This window comes from Gymnogyps californianus, chromosome 13, assembly GCF_018139145.2.
Source record: "Gymnogyps californianus isolate 813 chromosome 13, ASM1813914v2, whole genome shotgun sequence".
NCBI classification, from domain to species: Eukaryota; Metazoa; Chordata; class Aves; order Accipitriformes; family Cathartidae; genus Gymnogyps; species Gymnogyps californianus.
This window is the reverse complement of record NC_059483.1, coordinates 811,004-834,830: the sequence shown is the minus strand read 5'-3', so window position 1 is coordinate 834,830 and position 23,827 is coordinate 811,004. Positions and strand designations below refer to the sequence as shown.

The 23,827-nt window shown below is 49.3% G+C and overlaps 1 protein-coding gene across 5 annotated transcripts in view; it reads right to left on the bottom strand.

Moving 5' to 3' along the window:
• SRGAP3 (SLIT-ROBO Rho GTPase activating protein 3) overlaps positions 1–23,827 on the bottom strand; it is a 129,509-nt gene that overhangs the window by 50,889 nt on the left and 54,793 nt on the right. For all 5 annotated transcript variants that reach the window (XM_050904697.1, XM_050904699.1, XM_050904698.1 and 2 more), the window contains exons 2-3: positions 13,744–13,936; positions 8,817–8,979 (exon numbers count right to left, since the gene is read on the bottom strand). In XM_050904697.1, coding sequence (XP_050760654.1) covers positions 8,817–8,979; positions 13,744–13,936 — 356 coding nt within the window. The remainder of the gene's footprint in view (positions 1–8,816; positions 8,980–13,743; positions 13,937–23,827) is intronic.

Below are 23,827 nucleotides of genomic sequence, written 5' to 3'. Positions count from 1 at the left end.
TACAGACACTGCACACCAAACGCCCTGCAACCTGTTGCTGGAGACCAAAGCGGTGTCCGGCATCGTCAAAAGTCTCCCAGGATCCAAGAGGGCAGTGTCCAACCTCGTGATGCTGGCGCCGCTTCCAAACGCAGGCAGGCGAGAAGCTGAAGGACTCGCCTCTCCTCAGTTCGCTGCCTCCCCTTTTTATAACAGAGAAGCTACATTTGTGTGTTTATGGGAGACAACGCCAAAACATCATTCCAATTCCCTGGTACCATCCGCAAAACCCAAACTGCAATTTAGCCGCTTGCTTTATGCCTTCCACTCCTACTAAAAAACATAGTTGCTTGCTGGGATAGCAATGGCTTCAGTTTAGCAGGTTGATTAAAATTCCTCCCGCTGCAGGCAAAGTGAGGGGAAGCAGCAACACGGACTACTGGCAACGAAGAATGCTTATTTTAAAGACAAAGAAAAGAACTCCCTTCCAGACAGACACCACTTCTTCATTAAATCTCCATCCAGGACACTGCAGTATGGGGCGTAATTAAATTCACTGTCACGGAACATAATTAAATCTCACACTGGGGAATAACGCAGCACAGTTATTTCGGACATAGCAATGCTCTGTCTCAAATGTATAATTTCCTGTATTCCATACTTGGAAGAAGCAGCAAACTTCTTTCCTGCTGCCACAGCAGGAGGTAAAAGGGGAGAAAACACCTGCCTGGTCGAGGGGGCCAGCGACGCGTCCCTCACCCAGGGTTTGCCTCTGCCAGAAGGACGTGCTGTGAGATTTCATGGTGACGGAGACTCACTCCGACAACAGATCAAGTCAGATCTCCGCAGTGACATATCTTAGCATCTCCATTTATTGCCTGCCTATTAGCAACATTAACACATTTGCCTTGATAATCTCTTCCTGCGCCAGGAACGTGACTCACAGTGGAAGCTCCAGGGAAATTTGCCCAATTGAGTTTTCTTCCTCTACTTTCCTCATTAGCAGGGCTTGCCTGTCTGCTGGAGCAGGCAGGGAGGCCGGCTGTTCATTTCAATTGCACAGGCTAAGCTGCAGGCCAGGGATGCTCGGACAGAGGACACTGGTCCCCGCGCTGCTGCAGAGCTCCCGACCTACCCGCAGGTCCCCACCACAGCACCGCTTTACAGGAGCTCCATGATACCCTTAAATATCTGCGCAGCTCTGCGTACTCGCTGATGGGACACCACTCCTCACCCAAGGGAGCAGCACTACATCTCCAAGTCCTACGTTTCCCAGGAAAGCTTCTGCTGGGAAAGAGGAGACAATACCACAGAGGCCACACGCTCCCTGCGTTTCACACTTGCAACCCAAGCTCACCTTACCACATCTACCTCAGTGTCAGCGTCAAGGGCTGGCAGCGAGCAGGGGAAATCCCTCAAACCCCAGCCCACCTCCAGAGCCAGTCCCGGTGGCAGCCGTACTGAAGAACCAGGAAGAGCTGAGTCGTCAAACCCAATTTCCACGCCAGAGTTCCTGCAGCTCTGCACCCCCCCTCCCAAACCACCCGCCATTCAAGCCATATGTGACACCAGGGGAGACTGCAAGGAGGAGCTGCAGGCTGAGCCACCGCTGAAACGAAGCCACCCAGAGTCGCTCTGAACTGCATTCAGCCCCTGGGCTCTTCAAAGCAGTCTCAGCTCAGAAAGCCTCCTCTGGCTTGGTCTGCCACTCCAGCGCTTGGGGATGCTTTTCTGATGGAAAACATCTTGGGCATCAACTGCGAGACCTGGCATGCCGAGGTAAACAAAAGGCGAGAAACAGCAAAGGTTTTCATGGCCTTCGCTGGCCCCAGTGCTGGCGTCTGCAATGTCACGCCTGCCGCTGGGCTACCCATGCGTGCTACAAAGAACCAGGACAGCCGAAACTCACCCCATCCCAAGGCAGGCATTAGCACAGACCAGGGGGCATTTCAGACGTGCCTATCTCTCCACATGAATCCAGAGAACCAACTCCAATACACGGCAGAAGTCTGAAGGTGAAGAAGACGCACCCCATCTTTCAAGTCTTGTACTGAGAGATTCAAAGCAGGAGACACGAGGATTTCTTGGCCCATTTCTAACCATGCTGACCATGCACCCCAAAGGCACCCGCTACTATCTAACCAGTGACACCACGGCATTTCTGTGGCAAAGATCTGTGTTTCTCTTTCAGCCTGGATGCACAGCTCCTGGTCTCCAGATGACATTGTGCCCGACTCGAAAAATCTCTCTGCAGAAATCTATTACCCTGCTTTGGAGAACAGTAGTTTCTGTGCAGCAAGAAGCCATACCCACTAGAGGACAATTGCCCTTTGTCACTGCAACTATAACTAGTCGGTGCAACAAGTAAATGATATCATTACTGCGTCTTTTTATAAAAATGTTGGGACACATTTAATATCCCTGTGGGCTCCTCCTTCACTGTAACAGCCATCAGCAGCACAGCCCCCAGCCTCAGTATCACTAATGAAAGACGTTGGTCTTGGGTCTCTAGGCTCCAGCAAACTCCCACTATGAAAACTGCCATATATATCGTGACTTCAGATTAGAGGGTCACAGAAGCAGGGCCAGGTGTCAGGAAAACACCCCATCTACGCTGCTATTCCTGCCCTCACATCATCCACACCGATGGGGTGCAGTTGGAGCCCTTGATTATAGCAATATGTTAAATACCAGATTCTGAAGCATTGCCAGGAGAAGAAAGATGCACTGTTTAACTGCTGGGATAAAATACAAGTGGGGGGTGTTGGATTATAGCTGTGTAAAATTACATAGCTTCAGTGCGCAGGGGTTCAGCTGAACAACTTGAGTTCAGAGGGCGAGACAAATCATACCCTCACAGAGCCAGATCACTGAAGACAGGAATTCCTATATTCCACATCTGGGAAGGGCAGAAAAGGAAGGGGAAGAAAGAAAACAAACCACTGGATGGGAACAACTGCCCATTTTGTAACAAAAGAACTATCAAAGTCCAAATCCAGATTCAACTCACATTTTATAAATGGTTCCTGCCTTTACAAATATCAATTACAAGCATCTCTGCGCTTTGCCTCAAGACCACCTTTGGATGAATCCCACAGTTCAGTACATTTTTTCTGCAGGTATTCAAGAAGGAGACAAGTTTCCACAGTTATAAGTGGGATTCCTTTGGATGCGATTCAAAAATACCTGAAAGGCCAACAAAAGGGCTGTGGACTGCTTAACTGACATCTGTCACTGTGCTTAAACACAAGCAATGCCAAGACCGTCTACAGACTCTCCTGCAGACAGGCAGGTTTCTTCTCTTCAGAGTTCTCCAAGCCTCTGTTCCCAAATCCGTGCTACCCGTGACAATCCTGGGGGACGTGGCAGCGTCACAGAGCAATGCAACCCCGTCAGCTCCCGTCCCCAGAGGACGCCTTCTGCGCCCCGACCCAGGGGCCAGGTCCCGCCAGCCAGACGCCTTGTGTCACCCACCGCGCTGGGCTCCCACTCGTTCACCCTCACACCGCAAACCCGTTGCTGCTGCCTGACCCCATCCCAACCGAGCGTGCCTCGTTAAGTATTGATGCAAGTGTCTCAACACAGAGGCACTCTGTCACTTGATGCCACCAAGCACAGCGGCAGCGTGTATGTGTTGGGAGGGAAGGAGCGGAAAGAAAAACCACAGGATCTGAGATGCGAGCATGCCATGGATTTGCAGGGGATTAACGATGTTTTCTGCTCTGTTCCCAACAATTCCTAACTTTTGATTTCTTTTTTGACTGCTAGCGAGCGCTGAGCTGGCACACTCAGAGCCTGATGCTTTAACCCCACCATCCCAGCCCAAATTTAGTGCAGAGCCCAGTCTTATGCACCCAAGTTGGAAAGCTGCGTTTCCTTATGTGCATCACTTAACATTTGTCTACATATGATTCTACGCACCACTTTACTACCAAATTACTTAGTAGCACACATGGTCACAAAAATATACGCAATATGCACATACATATATGTATGTGTGCATTAAAGGCAGTTGCATACATTTTATACAAACACACACTTCTTATTTAAAAGTTGTTGCTTCTGTATTTAATTCCTCTATCTGCCAATTTCAGGAATTCAATCCCCATCTCTTTTTTTGATTTTTCAGCATAAGCTTTACCCATTTCCTTTCTTGGCTTTGCTAGGGTTTTTCTAACTATGACTTAGGGTCTACAGTTTCATTTTTTTATTTCCAATAGTGTTTTTTTTCAACTTATTCTAGTTTTCTGTTCTCCTGGGATTCCAAACTATTTCTGTGTATCAGGACCACTTTACTAACAACCTCTCCTCCCCCCCCAAACATATATACTTTCGGTAAATAATGTTTCACAGGTAACATGCTATTTCCCTAAATACATAAGAGTTTCTCCTTTTTGGGTATGCTGAGCCAAACAATGGGCTCAGACGCTGGATATATGTTGCCTGCAGTACCTATGGACAACCAAAGTGGGTCCACTGATTTCAGTGATGTACATTGATTTACCAACGTAACATCTGGTGTTGTAAATTCTCTTTGATTCTGTGTTAAAATTTTCAGGGAGGAGTTTAAAATCCTGGCTGCTGAAAATATCTCATTTCCACCCCACCAAACCTCATCAAAACCCCAAACGCTATCATCACCGTCTCAGGAAGCCAGCCCTTGCTGAGTCCCCTGCAGACTTCTGCAACTTGCAGTTCAACTCAACTCCCCAAGGGCCACAGTCTGCTTTTCCCCATTCCACCATGCCTGGTGATATTAAAAAGAAACGGACAATGAGAGGAGGGGTTGCAACTCTCCCGACAGGGCCTCCTCTTCACTGTCAAAGCTAACAACGTTGCCATTAATTAAGCCAAAAAGGAAGTGATCCACAAGCAGAAGATGGCGAACTCCCCGACCCAAGCGTCACCAGCCTTAGCTGAGCCTCCACAGAAGAGCCACCAACTCTCCGCTCACCCCGCAGCCACGACATGAGCTCCTCTGCTCTGGAGAGAGCACGGCTTCCCCTGGGAGCAGAACCACCAGCCTCGAGGTACCGCTGCGATTCAGAGGAGCAACTGCGGCTCGCAAACACCCTGCAAAGCTGTCCTGTCACCCTGCAGCCACAGCAGGGACCCCAGCTTGGACCACAGCCTGCAAAAACAGATTTGCTAGTGATTCAAGAAACGTAATCTAGCTTCTCCTCTATCTTTGATAATCAACTTACACCTCCCGTAAGCCCTGCTGCTGAGGCCAGTGCAAGCCATCACTGACCTCAGCTGAGGCGAGGTCAGACCTGGAGTTAGCTCAGTTAAATGTCTCCAACTCAAACACTAAAAACCTCAATCCCCACTAGCTCCTACTTTCCCTCTCTCTTGGATTTGGGTAAGCCAAAAGGCTTCCTGGCCGGCCACAGTGAGAGGCGTGTCTGAGCGATGCACGGCCGAACGCCAGGGACCACACGCTGCTGGTCAGCGGGAGGGCAAAACACTTTGGTGGAGATGAACAAAAGGCAATGCCCCAATTTACTGATGAACGACCCCCACCGCTGCCAAGCACGTCCAGGGAAGCCGAGGGGAGAAGCAGCTCAGCACCCGGCGTCTTTCTTGGCAGATTACCACCACACTGATCAATTGCTTCTTAGTTATGCGCATCCTCGTACCCCAGATATTACGTCCCTGCCTCTTTGCTGAGATTGTTTACATTTACATAATGAAAGCACAAAGCACAAACCCTTCCAGTTCCTCCATGTACCCGCAGCATGTCACAACCCATTAATAAATTCTAGATGGGAGGAATTAGAAGTGACATCTCTGGAAAAAAATGTTACCCTAATTTACCATCAAAGAGCAATCTACAACAAAAGCGAACAGCTGAACCACAACTGCAGATACCTTTAACCCTTCTGAAGCCGGTTTATTTGCCCAACAGTCCTGTACAGCACAGTCTCCCCAGCAAGAGTGCTTCAAGCACTTTACCCATCATACTCAAAACCAGACCGGATAAAATAGTGCAAGGTACTTCCTCTGAGCAATGTCGTACCAGCTGCAAGGCTGGACTGGGTGTCTTAAAAAGCCTTTTACCAGGATGGTCATGTTCCCACACATGTGCCTACAGCTCCTCACCAAACACGGCTGCGTAGTGGGAAGCGCAGCCCCAGGTCCCTTTTGGGCACAGTGCGCAATAGGTTAAGAAAAAAAATAACCTGAATATCCCCAAAAGTCTCCCTATCCACATTAAGGGCAAATGATGACACAAAATAAGCCTTTTCCATGATTTAGCTGAGCATTATTTCCAGGGACAGGTGAGTCCTGCTACAATTTAAACCTCAAGGGACAAATGCGACTGAAATCACAGATCCCCACAACTCCATTGTACAGCCTCCTTTCGACCGAGAGCAGGCGCTGGCTTCGGCAGGCTGCAGATGGAGTCAGTGCTACTTCGCCCTCCTGGCAGAAGATGGGGGAGGCAGAAACAAGGAGCAACAACTTCCATAGAATGTAAGTGTTGTGCCTTGAAAGTTGAAATTTAAATTCAAAAAAGAGGAGGAAGGGAGAGACGGAGAAAAAGCAAACACAAAGAAGTAATTCTGCTGAATGGATGAAATACTTTATCATCTTGTCCTTGCTGAGGATTGACCTACTACAAGAAAACACTTCAAACACTCTATTTATGTCCTTGTTTGAGCGTTGACTGGATTTCTCCTACGGTTCAAAGTGAGATATGCCATTCACAGACCTAGGAAAGGTAAGGAGAAGGACAGTCTTAATATACATCTCAAAAATGGGTTCAGAGTAAAATGCAAATGGGAGGGAGATTTTAAGACAGACTTAGAACTGAACTAACCAATATATCCCAAATCTGTCCAATTTCTGGAGGCCAGAAGGACAGGAAAAGGGATGATGTCCCATATCAGATCAGCAAATCCAAACCTGACCTTGCGGTTTAATTTCTAGGTCAGATCTATAAACTAGAGGAAACTGGCCATAAAAATATCACATCAAATTTACTCTCCAGCCAGGCTAAAATTTCAAGATAACCACTGATTTGAGAGCCCGTCTCCTGTTTGGAGAGGCAAGCATCCCAGCGGGCTCACCCTGCTCGCTAACTGCAGTTCTCCAGCTACCCCTGTTGAAAACAAGCCACAAAAATTAAGAAAAACATAAGAGCCATGCAGCCAGGCAGAAGGTCCATCTAGCCCGCCACGGTATCCCTGAGGGCGGCCACCAGCAAATGCCCAGAAGCGGAAGAAAAGGGCCAGCGATGACACCGAGCACGTTCACAGTGTCACGAGCTGCAGGGCTGTGATTCCCGAGCCCGAAGCTGCGCCGGCAGCGGGGCCGGGCAGCTGCCGGTAGGGAACGCTCCCTCACATCTGTCTGACTGCCTGAGGACTCAGGTTACACATCTGGCTTTCAAAAACATGGTGTGAGGCAACAAACACGTAGCATCACCCATAATATTGCAAATGTGATATAATATAGATAGTATTAACAATGTTAAAAAGTCTTTCCTTTTTACCTTCTCCTTCTGCCCAGTGCCTGCTGACCGCCCATGGCTTACGTTAGCAGGCACGATGAGGTCCTCATTCCTACTCACTTCCTACAAACTGCTCTGACTCTTCATGCTCTTACCACATTACGCACGCCCCCCTCATTTTCAACTGAAGAGTCCTGGTCCACCTGACCGCGAGATTCCTGCAAGTCTTTGATGCTCATTTTTAATTTGGTTATCATTAACAATTCTGTATCATCAGCAGACTTTATCATCTTACTATTCATCCTTTTCCCAAATAATTTATTAGGAGCTCCACTGAAATTCTCCTTCCTTTTGTTCCCTGTCTTTTAACCAGTCATTAATCCAGAAAACAACCACTCCCTATTGAACAGCTTCTTTTCTTCAAAAACTTTAGCGAGGGACCTTTTCCAAAGCCTGTAAGACACTGAAGGTACTGTGCCAACTTATTCACATGCGCTGGCTCCTGGAAATACCTCCACTAGATTTCTGAGGCATGACTCTTCTCTTCAGAAAGCCACACTGACTCCTCTCCTGCATCTGCCTACATGCCTGTCATTCTGCTCTTTACTAAAGTTTCACCCAACAAGTCTGTTTTTGACATCAGATGGCTGATCTGTTCTCTGAAGCCCTCCAGAGTCTTTAAAAAAAGTCATCACGTTTTCCACTTTTCGTTTCTCTGGCACTGACACCAGTTTAAGCATCAGGTCACACCTCAGTGTTAGTCACTTGACAGTTTTGTATCTCAGGTTTTTTAAAATTCTTGGATAAATATTATCTGGAAGGACTTGTAAGTGATAGTGCCTTGTACAGATTTGCTCTGCAACATCTAATGACAGTTCAGTTGGATAAGGTTCCTCAGGTTGGTAACACCACCACCCCACCAAGAAAATCTCTAGTCTAAGCTCTTCCATAACGAGTACCTAGCTAAAGAAGCCGGTTGGCTTTTGGCTGTTACCTCGTAGCGTTTCTGCACCTCACCCATCTATTCCCCTTCACATGCTGCAGCAGGTTTGTTTCTTGTGATTTTGGAGAAGTTTTTGTTAGCTTTATGTCTTTAGCAAGTTGTCTCTCAGAATTTTACTTGGCCTGCCTTACTATGGTTTTACTTTTTCACTGTCCAGAGTTCAAACTCCTCTCTAGTTTTCTCATTAAGATGTGACACTTACTTCGTAGAAAGTCCTGTTACCTTTCTCTGCTTTTTAACAATGTTGGCTTTTTTGTACGTCTTTAGACTTTTGGAGGGGGCACAGCTGTGTAGAAGTCCACAATAAGCTTCTATTTTAGACTACAATGCAAGGATGGATCCTCACCGAGCAGAACTCTCTGTCGCTGCTGTGGTTACCTTTTTAAAGAGCCTGATGACATCCTCACTGATCTGTGAGAGCCGAACAATGACATTGTTCATGAAGATGTCGTTCAGGGTGGCGTGATCTCTGCTCTCTCGCCGGGTCTGTGTCAGAACCAGGTACCAGCAGTTCACAGGGGAAAGCAGGTGCTGATCTTTCCTAGGGAATTGGAAAGAAAAAAAAAAAAAAATCAAAAAGGTCAAGTGAACAAGTCAAAAAGGCATGTAATTTTCAAATGAATGCTGTCAGCATATTAACATTGCCTTCCTCCACTGCGTACATCCGCTAGAATCCGTCGTGCCCCCAGAGAAAAGTGCGAGAGCTCCTCTTGGCTGCCTCCCCTCCCCAGAAACGGAGCACCGTCCCCACCGACCCGCAGGGAGGACGCCCGGCTGCAGCATCTCCTGCTGCTGCCGCCCCTCGCCTCCCCCTCCCCAGGGCTGCAGTCGCCTGGGGCAGCGGCACAGCTCTGCGACGGAGGCGACCGGCGCACCACGGACTCTCCACCAGCTCGGAGCCACGTCCTTTCGGCGGACACCGCGGGGTCATCGGTGCAAGTCCGGGTGCTGGCCCAGAGCTGCTGCCCCGACCGGGACAGCGGCGCGACCTGGCAGATACCCCACATTCAGACACACGGCTGCCTGCCCACCGGCTGACCACAGCATCGCCGCCTCTTCCGTGCAGGAAAGGTGCTTAAATATCCCTGCCAACACAGAAGCTCCCAGTCTAAATATTATACATGAGGGTTTCAATCAAGCCAAGGAATTCCCATTCTTTGCCCCAAGCTGCTCTCTCCTGCAGCTTCATCCTTATTTACCAGCCTCCCACAGCTGCCAGGGGCAGGACAGAGGCTTTCTGTGCAGGGGAGATGGATGCTCTGATGCCGACCCTGGGCACAGCCCTGTGCTTTACTCAACACACACGTACATATGGATCTTTGTATACAATCTGCCCTACACAGCTTGGTTTTTCTGCCCTACCTCGACTTCTTGGGACACCCAGTGCGCTTTCTGGCCCGCTGCTCCAAACCTATGCTTTAAAAAGGTGTGGTCTGCAAAAGGTGAGTTAGCAGTATTACAGTAACACAGTGCAGATACTCGGGGCAACAGCTCTGAAGGACGTGAAAACATGCGAGTCAGCCAGAGACAACGCGAGAGCTGGTCCCCTGCCCCAGCCAGGCTGGGAACCCATCTGCAGCCCTGCTCCCGTTTCCAGGAACCTCTTTCAGAGTTTCTTTCAGCCGTTCAAGCGCTTCCCCACAGGGACATCCAGCAGCACACGTACCAAATCAGACCCCCAACCAGACCCTTCCCAAACTGGGTGCTCTGGAGGATGGCACAGGAGAAGAGATATCCCTGGCAATCCCTTCAACGCTTTGCAAAGGAGATAGTTTTGCTTCTTTTTTCTACTTTGCACTATTAATACAGCTATCACTTCCATTTCAGAAAGAGCCCATTTGCCACATGATCTGTTGTACCACATTTAGTCCACTAAACAGTGCTGGAGAAAATGTTCTGCATTCAACATTAACACAAAGTGTCTGTGCACAACATGAATACATTCATGTATGCTGAATATTTACGATGGTCTTAATCCAACTTGCGCTGCAGACAACAAAGAGATTGCCATGAGCGGCAGCAGGCATCGGGCCAGGTGACCTGAAGAGTCCCCGGGAGCCGTGCAGCATCCTCAGAGCAAGCTCACCCCCACCCGACTGTGCTGGGTGAGACCCTGCCGAGGGGCATCCCGAGACCCTGACTCGCCTAGAAGCCAGGGGTGGTCAGAAAAACTATCTTTTGGGGGATATTTCAGCAAACATTTCACACTTGATTAGAGCTTAACTAATTTTGACATGTTCCATCTCAGCACTGAGAGAAACCTGCGCTGCTCTCCATGTACTGCTTTTAGTACTGAAGGCAAGTTAATCAAAAGTGAATCAAAATTTCCAGAAATGATACAACTGAAACAAAACATTTCACATTGTCCAACTGAGACACTTTGAGATAGATTTTCTAAATGAGGCAGCCAAGTGATTTGCTCCAAACGTTTCACCTACACAGTTTTCTCTGGTCAAACCAACGCTTTCCTACAAGACGTGCTGGTTGCAGAGAAACGGCCCCTTTCAGCAGAGACCTCCCCTGCCACCATCCTGCCTGGGCAGGTCTCCCCATGTGCCGACAGCCATGCCTGAAGGACATGTGCAAGCCGCAGAGGCTTCTCCCTTCCCAGCACCTAAAGACACGTGCACACTGCCCAGGGAGCACCCACTGCTTCGCCCAGCCGGGAGCCAGGTCTGCTGCGCACCCGGGCTCGGCAGCCTGCACATGCCGACAGCACTGGCAACGCGGCCATGATGGAGACGGGCCTCAGACCCCCTGTGCTCAAACAAATCCGTCCTTCCTAAGAAGTCCTGCAATCAGAAAGCTAGCCCATGCTTGCTACAGCTACGCTGTGCAGCTGAAGCCTTCATACACATACTCCTCCTCATCCAAGATGTTCTTGCCCATGGTACCGGGGCTGGTGTAGCCCACCTCACCACTGAACCTGTGGAGAGGAAGGCACGGTGACTCCAAGAAATCTCTGCCTGCACGTACAGACAAAACAACCGCATATGAAAGCATGAATGAGTCTGTCAACCCAGAATCACCATGAACAGCCCAGCAGCAGCACCGTGGCAATTACCACCATTAAGGGCTGGGCCACAGCCTGCTGCACATGGCTACACAGGGACAAAGGACGAGCTGAAGATACCATATTTCTTAAGAGTGTCAAAAGCCTCATCAGAATAACGACATTCATGAGCAAGCTGGGGAAGCAGTGCAGATGAGCCTAATACAGGGCAGGTACAAAGCAGTCTGGAAGAAAAATACATTAAGGGAGTCTCTCTCAACACAGAGTGAGACTGAGGACTCAGCAGAAGTGTGCACTGAAGTCAAGCTGACCCTATTAACACTGTCAATACCATCACAAACCACCAGGCGCTTGTGCCCTGGTGTTTTATAAAAGGTGGAGAATCACTGTCACCTGTAGATACCGCACAACAGCATCCTTCCTATATTGTAAGCACCATAAGCAATGGCAGTGCCGTAACACTGCTCTCAGCTGATGGGAGAGGCACACACACACACACAGAGCGAGCCTTCGGGGGCTCCGTCTCTGAACAAGAGCACCTTCCCGAGCCCACAGTGGCCAATGCCTTCCCCAGGACAGTTATCCCCAACGCATGATACAGCAGCGCCAGCCCGGCACCACACAACTGACAAGCAACACTCAGATGCAAAAAGAACAGACAGCATTTGAACAGCAATTCATTTTCACTGGACTTTTGCATAAGACAACAGTAAAGCCTTGCTCACTAGAGAGACCGAGTAAACAGATTAAATGGGATTTAGTAATATGGAATAAATAGGATTTAGTAATGTAATAGCAGAAATCGCTACTCTTGCAGCTGAAACAGGAAAAAATAATCACAAGGGGTTAGAGAAAGAAAAAGACTGTAAAGAGCCAGGGGCTAGCAAGGCTAAGTGCATCAGACAGGCAAAACCCTCAATTTTCTGGGAAAGGAGCTAAAGAGCTGCTGCAGTCTTTGGCCACTGAATTGAATGACACTAGTTTCATCTTCAGCAAAGGGCATAATACCAATTGGGAGACTGTTTCATGGACACCACTGTCAGAAGAAGAGAGAGACAAATGCTATGGCCAGGGGATGCAAAGGTGGGGAACTTCAGCTGACATGCTGCATGGGAAGCAGCCAGGACGAGCATCTGCCTCCATGCTGCAGGTGCTGCTGCGTGGGCCCCGGGGCGCAGACCCTGCCGGCCACATCTCGGCGGCACCGCTCGTGCTGCCCAGCGAGACCCCACGCCCCGAGAAACCATCGAGGGGAGCCGGTCGTGGCAAGGAACATAAGCAGCATGGAGGAAAACCCTGACAGCTACTAACACACATGTGAGAACACTGAGCATCGTCCTGTGGAGGCCAGCCTGACACCTCCGACCAGGCACACTCGAGTGCACCCGGAGAGCAGGGACCAGCTCCTCCAACAGCAACGGGACAGTGGCGTTCACAGGAGCCTTGAAGTCACGGCTGCCAGCGTATCGGCACAAGCTACATATCGTCACCACAAAACAGTCACCTCCAGATTTAAATTCTGCCTCAAGTTTGTTTCTTTTTTTTTTTTTCCCCCCAGATCTTTTTTGTTTTAGCCAAGCTTGAGAGTGTGGTTAAACTGAAAAGAGACTGCTTTTGAAAACTTGCACACATTCACACATTCACGGATTTTACAATTTTCATCATCAGTTTGAGTTTCACACAATTCCAGCATCCAGTTCATACTTCCTATTTCAAAGCTTTGTTTCAAAATATTTCCACTATGGATTTGCCTAGCTTCAACACTGTATGGGTGTGTACACAGAAAACATACATACTTCATTTAAAAAACTGCAATAAATTAGATTTCCAGAAACTGCTTCCAAGTCTGAGCCTGTAAGCAGATCCGTGTGCAATGTGAAGCACTCTGTCATCTAAGGATTGGACTATATACAGAAACCATGGTTTATAAAATGGGCCCACCATTATTTGCACAATCAAATCAGCAAATGAATTCAAGCCTCTTAAAAAAAATCAAGGGGCTTGACTCGTTCCTAGTCCCCGATTCTTATTTTTATTGTACTGCTCAAAGAAGTGCATAGTAAGTCTAAATCGGGCAGCACAGGTCAGTAACGCTGTGGTGAAAGTCCTGGAAAAAGACATTTCTAGTTCTTTTTGTGAACTCTGCACAGTGATAAGGCAGACGAGGTCACCACTGATGCTATTTAGTTTACTCCAGTTTCAGACTGTGCAGCTACAAACAAACATCTAGTGTTCGAGGCAGTCTCTGGCTCATCATCTTGCACCATTTTGCCCCTGGAAATGCCTGCTTACTTGAACTGGTGCTCTCTGGAGCTGCGTATCTTGGAGGAGAATCGTTCAGCCAGTTTCTCCAGGCTCCTGGAGTACTCCAGCTCGATCTCAGCCTTCCTGCGGAAGAACTCCTGCAGGTCCTGCAGCAGTTGCAGGCGCGATTCCGACTGCTGCTCCAGACATTTGAACTGCTCGACCAGCTGAGTTCGGATTTCTGCATGCACACAAGAGAGGAGAAGAAAATACAACGTCAGCAACAAACACTGGCCAGGAGGTTGCCTTTCCTTGTCTCAGAGCAAATCGCACAGGCGCTGCTAGAGCAGGCTCCCTCACGAGCCCCAGGTTTAATTCAAGGCCAACAGATTTTTTTTTTTTCCGAGAGAGCGCAGAAGAATTTCATTCACTGGTCTCATATTAAAACCTTGTTCTTTGTCAAAATAAACAGCTGTGTAAGTACACAGAGATCGACCCTCAGAGCTTTTCAATTGCCTTTTTGAAACTAGAAAATGATACCTCAATTTATCTAGTGCTACCTGAAATCCTGTATTCTTTGCATATAAACTAACATATTATTTCTTGATAAATGACCATTTGAATACCTACCAAACGGCTGACAATGACCTGAAGGAAGCCGGCACTGTAAATGCCTACTCCTCTCACCCACGTCCCCCCAGCGCTGCTGGGTTAACTGGCAAATCAAACTCGTCTTTCGCTCAAAGGCTTAAAAAGCCTTTCAGACCCTCCGAACTCCAGCTCACTAAACACCACAGACTTTATCTGTTCCAGGTTTTTTTGCTTTCTCATAAGGACCTTCAGACTGTGACAGATACACCACAACGCCCCGCAACCTTCGCCGAAGAGGGGCTCTGCGGTGCCCGGAGGGTTCCTGTGCGGAAGAGGGAGAGGGGACGGGAGCCTCGGGCAGCCTGCATCTCTGCCACAGCATCGCCAGGGTGCCTGCTGCCTCCTGCGATGAACAAGCATCCCACAAGCAGCAGACAGACCTGTTCTCCAGTGCTGACCCTTATCTAGCACTGCCATAACCGATAACCTCAGGCACACAAATTCTGTTCAGCACATTCAAATTACTGGAAGAATGGTTTAATGTTTCTCCTCTTTGTATGTCAGAGTTGTATTTTTCGCCTTGATCAACCTCATTTTGAGCATACTTCTCTCCCATGGTAAAAGACCAATTGCAATTTTCCAGCTCCCCCTTCTCACATAACACAGCCAAGGCTGCAAATCCCCAACACGGGGCTTATCCCGGGAAGACAGGCAAGCATCGGAGAGCGAAACGCTGCTCATGAAGTACGGTCAGACCCTTCGCCCTCTCTGCAAGACGAGCACTGCAGCACCCGTGGCACAGTGTGTGACGGAAATACACCTTCCAAACCGCTTCCCAAACACAGGGAAGGTTTTTAGCAGCTCCTGGAAGCGCTGGGCAGCGAGGAAGCCTGCGCAGGGAGTGACTCTCTCTTGCAGGAGCAGCAGCTGGGCTCTGCCCGGCGGGAAGGGGAGCCCCATGGGGAGGGGGCGTGCAGAGCTGGGAACAGGAGGAAAAAACAAGACTAGGCGGTGGAAAAAAAGATATTCAGAGTGAGAACAATTGGGCTGAGCCGGCTTCCAGAGGGGGCAGCTGCGCAGTGGAGGGATCAGACAAGCCAGAATCACAGAGGTCAGACGATGAAACGGGTCCGTGCAATGACTGCCGGTTCCCAGGCCCCAAGGGGAGAGGGGAGAGCAGCCCCCCAGGCCCTCCCCACCGCTCCAGCCAGCGCTGCACACCCCACCTGCAGAAGGCAGCTAGGCAGACACCTCAGCTGAGTGGGTCAGCTCCAGCAACAGCGTATTCCTGCACGTGCTCAGCTTGAGAAACTTAGCTTTCTCCCCCAGCAATGACAATGGTGCACAGAAATGCACTCTGCTGAGCAGACAAGGCACTTGCAGCCATTTTAGTCCATCCACAGAAGTAGCCTTCTTAACGCTATGAACATTTTTATAAACAATCCATAATAAACAACACATTCTTTATCTTTCCCTAAGGTTTGTGATTAACTATATTTTTCTCACTTTGGTCACCTGTAGCTGATGGACTCCAACAGGATATATTTGCAAAGCATACCTAGCAAAAAAGCCAGCGGAGAAGCTCGGCAGCGGGAGCGCAGCATCACACCTGCCCCCTTCACTGTGTGCGCACCCTCAGGGCTCGACGGGGCCAGAGCAGCACAGGGCAGCACACAAGGACACCTCGGAGAGCCTTCGTCCCACCCTGTCCCCTCCCTGGCTCCCACAGACGTGCCAATTCACTGCTGGCCTAACGCTAGCAGTAACAGCCCCACCACCAATTCAACTCCCTCTCTTCTGTACTAACACTATTTTTTCCTTTCCAAATTAGTGCCTAGACCCCCTCAAGCTCTGCAGCCTGCCAAATACAGGGTGAGGCCCCATCTCCACCTGCTCTTTGCCCAAGTATCCTACAGCCTCCTTGCATGGTCTTGCAGATCTGTGCAACCCAGAGGGCAAATCCTGAGCTCAACCAACGAACCCTCGGGCCAGCCACCCGCTCCCCGAGCATGCACGCAGCACCCACAGCCCGGCACTACAGCACCCAGACACTTGCACCACACCCCACTGCTCGGTGAGCCATTTCTTTTTTAACGTGACAGACCAGACCCACACCTGATCTAAGCTGACAAGCAGCTCTTAAAACATCAAGTTTGACTGATTTATAAACACCCAAACTTCTGGCCCTTTTGGGGAGGTGAGGGTAGGGGGACAACAGAGGACAGGAGAGCGATAGCAAGAGGGGAAAGAACAGGATTTTGGTGGCACCAAAGCTTACTATTTCCACTAGCATCACATCCCAGCTCAGACAGCGTCCAGGCCACAGGTCACAGCTTTCCCTCCATCACCTTATGAGCTTACAATGCACTAACAGTTAGCTCCCAAGCTCAGTGCATCACCAAACAAGGTGAAGCACGTGCACACCACCATGTACGCGCAGATGCACGCAGGAGAAACACAACTTGTGGTTACTGGAGAAGTGCACCAGGGCTCGCTGAACTGGGCGGCCCCAAGTTCTCTTTCCCCAGCACATCTCAGGCTCAATTATCAGCTGCTGGTGATCGCAGTGGGAACCCTGGGACTGCCAGCCCCACTGCACTGCGGGTGCCTTCTGTGAGAAGTGCAGAGCCCTCGCCTGCCCTCCCGCACTGTGAGGGGGTGCTCGGCCGCCTACAAGGATTACCAGGAGCGGACTGCAAACGTGAGCTCTTGGGTGGCTTTCTGCCTGGATTTTCTGCAAAAGCAGGAGCTATGCCTTCTTAAACTTCTGGTGCAAGGCTGCAGCACGTTGAACTGTTGCTGCCTACGTGACAGGAGGACTCAGCCTGTACTAAGAAGGAAGTCCTAAAACTGGTAACGCTCTTTGGCAAGAGGGCTAGACCTCATCCTTGGTTACTTCTGCAAATTCAGCATAGTAAGATGACAAACGGTAACTTACCCGCAAGAGCCACAGCAAACTAAAAACACCTGTACTGCCTGAGCACACGCTTGAAATCACCCCATTGTAACTGACAACCTGAACCAAGACAACACAGTGGTGTCATTCCAATGCGTGAAATAGTCTTCAGTATATATATGTGTGTGTGTGTATATATATATATATACACATATATATGCACACAAGGCAGGCTAGCCCTACCAGTCCCCTGCCAACATCAGGCTGTCCCACAACTTCGCAGCTATAGCAAGGTCCTATCCAGACAATCATTACTCCATACTGGATGCTGAATTAATAAATTAAGTAATGATGATGCAAAGCACTGACTGAAATCACAAAAGATTTATGGACAATTTCACGCTCTTTAAATTTGTGAGGATCCCATGTGGAGGAGGTTAAAATTGCCATCATAAGAATCTGGCAATCTGGTATTTTTCAGCATTTCTTCGCATAACAACTATCGTGTGAGACTGAGCCGCTCGCAGCCTGACAGGTGAACTCGGAGAGCTGCAGGAACAAGGACACCTGCAGCAATCTCATTACTGGGTAATTTAACGATGGCAGTAATGGGACTGGAGGCTGCAGGCTGCATGAAGGTCACCTAAAAACCAAAAGCTCCTTGGAAATAACGAATGCTGAAAGCTCCGAAGTTAATCGGTCACCTTATGTCGGATCCTCCGTGGGCACTGCTTTTACAGCACTTCCTTTATGTTCTTGATACTTTATGAGTTGTTCATAAAGCCTGCATCTGAGGCTCATACACAGCCTTGGCAAGGGACTCAACAGACTGCACTTGGCCACTAGCAAAGCCATTTTCTGTTCCTGAAGTCTGCCTGGATAAGCGTGTAACCATCCCTGCGGTAGCCAAAGCACTCTAACTCGTTTCTGACCTACATCCATCTCATCTGCAGACACGAGGACGCTGGACACAGCAGCCAAAAGGGCTGAGGCCCCGGGCAGAGGAGAAAGGGTGACGCGCAGCATGGATGCTCGGCACAACTGCTGCCTCTACCCAGGGCTCCCCTGTGACTCTGGGCATCTGCTGCACACAAACATCACAGCCCTCGTTCACAGCTGAGCTGCAGAACAACCTGAAATGAAAGACAATTCCACTATATAAGCAATGCTAGAAATACTCTTTAAAAAAAAAAAAAAAAAAAAGGCTGCTAAAAGAATGGAGAAAAAGAAATTAAATTCTCATTGCAAATGAGGTCTCAAAATGACTAGTGTCAGAGCTTCTTGGTCTTTACTCTTGCATCAAAATAAGCAGTATCCTATTCCTATGGTATCCAGCACTATGCTGAAACAGAGCTGCACACCTCGCAAACAACACGGCTTCTCCATCCCCTCTTCTTCACATTTGCACTCACAGGCAGAAAATAGATCTGCTCCCCTCGCAATGGCACTTTCTCTGGGGAGAGAGGAAGGATGCTTTAATGCAACACAGCAAAATTTAGCCTGGTTTTGCTACAGAGATGCGTGGGAATGCCTGGAGAAGCTGAGCAAACTTCCAGAAAGCAGTGCTCGGTCATCACACCTGAAAGCTGGTCCAGTCCTTGGTAGCTGAAAATCCAGCATTTGCTGAAACATAGCCTAGGCTTTACAGAAAGATCACGTGTACGCAGCACTGCAGCTTTGATTTCATCAGGAAGACTGCTCTTCAGGGGCTCTGTGTTGTGCAAGAGCTGCGATGCCTTATGGGATCAACAGGAGACGACCACCTACGCAGTCATGGCTTCCGACAGCTCCCTTGCTTTCCACCCGAGCAGAGCCAGGATGCGAGATGGCAGGCTGGTGCTGTCATCCACCGAGCTCGTCAGAACGGCTTCCCGGGGTATGGCATGCCTGCTACCTTACAGCGCTGCTTCATACGCACCCCCTTTTGAAGGCAAGCACTTTCCCCGTTACACAACTTCTGCGGTTAACGATGGCATTCACTGGAGCTGAGGGTGGCAAAGAATAACCGCCTTTGAATTAAGCCTCTTAAAAACTACGTTCCTACAGGATACAAAGGTAACAGTTTCATAACAAAACATTTTTAAAACCTTCACATTCCCCTGCCGACAAGAGTTTCCTTCCCACACAAGGTCAGTGGAAATTTCATTACATCCCATATGGATTTTACATTCCCACTCCTGCTGGTGCCAACACAGGACTTGCTTTACAGAGCTCTGCTTTCCTGAGCAAGTTTGATACAGATTTTTATTTAAAAACACACAGATTTGATCTCTAGTTCTCTTTTCATAGTGGATTACAACCCGAGGTGGTCTCCAGAACAGCTCTTAATAACCCTGACAATCCTCTTGGGCATCCAGGCATCAGCAAGGCACATTTTGACCTTCGTCAACAGAATTTCTTTCCTTTCCCCACTCCCGTAACACATTGCTTTGACACTTTCACGTTTCCTTGCAGAAGTTCAGCCAGGCCAGTACCATCTAAGCACGCAGAGGCAAAGGGCAGTCTCTCCAGACATGGAGAGCTTGCTAGCCATGACCCTAAAGCCACTCAGCTATGAGCAGTCACACAAACAAATGGAGATGGCCACTGACCCCAGGAGCTGTTGCTGCATGTTAAATGGAAAAGGTTTGCGGTAGAAAACAAAATTAAGGGCTGCTGGCATCATTAATGCAAAGACAGAAGCAATAACAGAGAAGACGACATTCTTCAGTGCTCCGGAGGTCTCTGAGTCAGCCGCTCACAAACACAGCCCCCGACAGCGCCTGCATTGTCGCTCCCCTGCTTCCATCATTACTTTGCTGCTGCATTTAAGAGGCACCCTCCTTTCAATTAAAATGAACTTGCTCTTAAGTAGCCTTTTCAGATAATCATGAAAAAATACAGGCAGGCAGAAAAGCCTTTTTCCACCCTTCATGCCTGCTGCCTAGGGAACGGGCAGGAGCACTTGGAGGACATCCATTTTCTCCCGCCTGCACAGGGGAGCTGGAGAGCAGCCCCACCGATGGAGCAGCCACCATTTGCTGTTTGATCCCGACGCCCTCCACCCTCCCCCTCTAATCCGGCCGGCTCACACACCGGAGACGGAGAGAGCGGATCCCCAGCAAACCCAAACCCAACAGGCCTCTACTCATGTCCAGGGTGACACCTTGATGGGTGCTAGCTGACAGTCCAGACCAAAATCCGCACCATCTTTACCAGCACTGTTTGCAAGCAATTTTCTGGCCAGCAGCATCAGCATGAGCTGCATCAGTCCTGTCCGTCATGGGGGGATTAACAGCCCTTTAATTATAACCTTCAGCCGAGCACCAATTACACTTTCCATGTTAGACATATCTCTTCAGCACCTAACCCCAAAACCTTAAACCCTGGAAGACAGAGCCAGAAAGCAGAGGACACTCACGGGAAGAGATCACTAATTGTGCTTCTGTAATTGGAGGGAGGGGAGTCATCTCCAGGCGCTTGACTGACATGCCTCGCGGAGAACCGGCTTTTAGAAACGACTGGAGTGAGACAAGCCCAAAGCACAGGCAACTGGGAACAGAAAAGTTCATGTTTTCTTGGGCTACAGTAAAGTCTACAAAGAAAGAGCTAAACTGTTAAAAACCCGAGGGGTGCCCGCCATCACTCAAGGATTAACCCCTTCGTTCCTGCTCTCTGGCAGCAGGAGTGCTCTCGGCCAAAGGTTTCAGGCAGGGCTGCCCGTACTGCTGGTGCACCCAGCCGGCTGCGCGCAGGAGGGACACAGACAGCCTCGCGTGGGCCACGGCTGCTGCCCACGGCGGAGGGCCACATAGCACCCACCGCCCAGGCGGACCTTCCATCCAACACCCACTACGGCAGGAACCGGCACCCCGAGCAGCACCACGGCCAGGAGCGATCCCGTGTCTGCTCCTGCAGCGCAAGAACTGGCACGCTGAGGACCACCGCAGCCAGGAGCAATCCCGTGTCTGCCCACTGTCCTGGGGGAGCTGGACACGGCCGCTGCCTCTGCACCGCTGTTACCTGGCCAAACAGCTGCTTTGCCTCTCACATAACTGGAAATGAGAAACCCCCGGCTGAGCGTTTGATCCCGAGTGATCCAAGAGTCAGTCGTCACAGGCTGGCGGAGCAGTGCAGCATCGCCACAGGGCAGCTGGAGAAGAGCGGTTTGCTTTGGCTGTTAGAGAGTAGGGGGCAGCTGGAAATGACAGGCCCAGGTTTGGACTGCAAACGCTCTCATTTGCACTCCTCTTCCCCAAAGCTTTGGCATGAGCTGTTTTAATCTAATGAAATGCCATCTCTGGTCAGCCTGACCTCTCCAGTTGCACGCTTCTGCACAGCGGTTACTAAGAGGTTGCAGCAATAGGAGAACGGCTTCTACTCACAGTTGAAGAAATGTGTACAGGAGACGCTGTTCTACGGTGGCAGGTTGGTAACTCCTGGAATTCCCATAATGGTGGCAGGTCCTTATTTACACTGAATAAAAATAATTTGGCAAACTAAAAGGAAATGGGCTGCCTCGGAGAGCATCACTAACAAGTTATTCTGTGAAAGCTAAAGGTTTCTCAAAGAAATGTCCCAAACAGGGCTGAGACCCTTTCTTGGTTCAACTAGTACATATGGTTTTTTAATATCGCATGTTCAGAGCTTTCCTTGCGAGATTAAAAATAAGCTCCTTGCCATGAAGAGCAAACCTCACTAGGAAAACTCTCCAACTCTGGCTTCTGCCCAGCACCATCAGGATGTGCACAGAAATGCTGCAGGTCCACAGGAGAAAAACAGCCACCTCGCAATCTGTGTTTCTGAACTTGGAATTTATAGGAACTTTTAGTAGAAATCAATAAAAAAAAAAAAACCTGCCAAACTGCTTTAGGAAGAGCTGAAAGCATTTACCAAATTTACCAATCTGTTTGGTTCTGTTCATAAGAAAGGAGTTTCCACTGTGAGCAGTCCTGTTATTTAAAATGCAGAATCAGAGGTAGAAAATGCAACAAATACAATTTCCTCAGCTCTTCTGAAACACAGTGGCATGGATGTTGGAGAAAACAAGATTCCTTGGCAAACCAAGGAGAGCAACAACGCCAAAGACAGGCTGTGGGACTGCTACTCCAGCTGAGAGAGGGAACATCTGTAATCAGAAAACCTGGGGATTCAGCTTTTGTAAGTATTTTCAGATCAATTAGCCCATATCGCAGCCGATAACTGCTCGTTATTCTTAGGCCACGCACATAACCACGTGAGATGTCAGCAGCAATCAGATTTCCCGAGGAGACGCGCTCCAGCCCGGGGCCCGGCAGCCCTGCCGGAGTGGCAGGCAGGATGACAACCACTGCTGCCTCCAGCACCACATCTGACATGGCCCAAGGCGGGGGAGCGCAGCCCCGCAGAGCCCCAACGACGGGCCCCACCGGCAATCCAGACTACCGAGACCCCAAATACGGCAGAAGTCCCTCGTCAAAGACCCCCAAGAATGCTCGCATCCCTCCAAAAGCTGGAGAAAGGCTTCTGAATGCGACAGAGGGGACGCAGAAGGAAAGCGAGCGTGACCGCCATGGCCAACCCCACGACACGGAGCACTGCGCACAGGCTGAGGCGCCTGAGCGGGGATCGACCCACCGCAAACAGCCTCCCACCGCCAACAGCCGAGCAGCACACACACGCACCAAAGGTGGCACAGAGATGAGAAAAACATTTTACATTCAGCCTTTGGCAGGTGTTGTGGTTTAACCCCAGCCGGCAGCTAAGCACCACGCAGCCGCTTGCTCACTGCCCCCCACCCTGGGATGGGGAGAGAATCAGGAAAAAAAAACTCGTGAGTTGAGATAAAGACAGTTTAATAGGACAGAAAGGAATGAAAAACAATGATAATGATAATAATAATAATATGACAATAGCAATACTAAAAGAATTAAACTATACAAAGTAAGTGGTGCACAATGCAATTGCTCACCACTCGTTGACCGATGCCAGTTAGTTCCCGAGCCGCTATCCCCTCCCAGTTAACTCCCCCAGTTTATATACTGGCATGATGTCATATGTATGGAATAGCTCTTTGGCCAGTTTGGGTCAGCTGTCTGATGGTGTCCCTCCCAGCTTCTTGTGCCCCTCCAGCTTCTTGCTGGCTGGGCACGAGAAGCTGAAAAATCCTTGACTTAGTATAAACACTACTTAGCAACAACTAAAAACATCAGTGTGTTATCAACATTCTTTTCCTACTAAATCCAAAACACAGCACTATACAGCCACTAGGAAGAAAATTAACTCTGTCCTAGCCGAAACCAGGACAGTAGGTTTGTAAATGAATGGCAACATTAAAAAAATGGAAAAAAAAAACAAACCAAAAAAACCCACCCCACCCAAAACCTTGACAGAGCTATTTAAAAGCCAGCTCAGGGGAACAACAGCTGAGAACGTATACAATTGCTGTCTATGGGGCACAGACCCAAGAAAGGAGCAATTTAAAACTGAAGAAAGAGTATTAGCATAAGATAAATAGATGTAAACTCGCCATGAAGAAAATTAGGTGAGAAATTGGAAAAATCGGTAAGATTCTGGGTCAGCCAGCTGGAGGCATGGGAGAAGACGTAGCTACTCTGACAGTGGCAGTCGATAACACTGTGAACATGAGAACACGGTGCTGCTTATGGCCAACAGCTGGCTGGGACG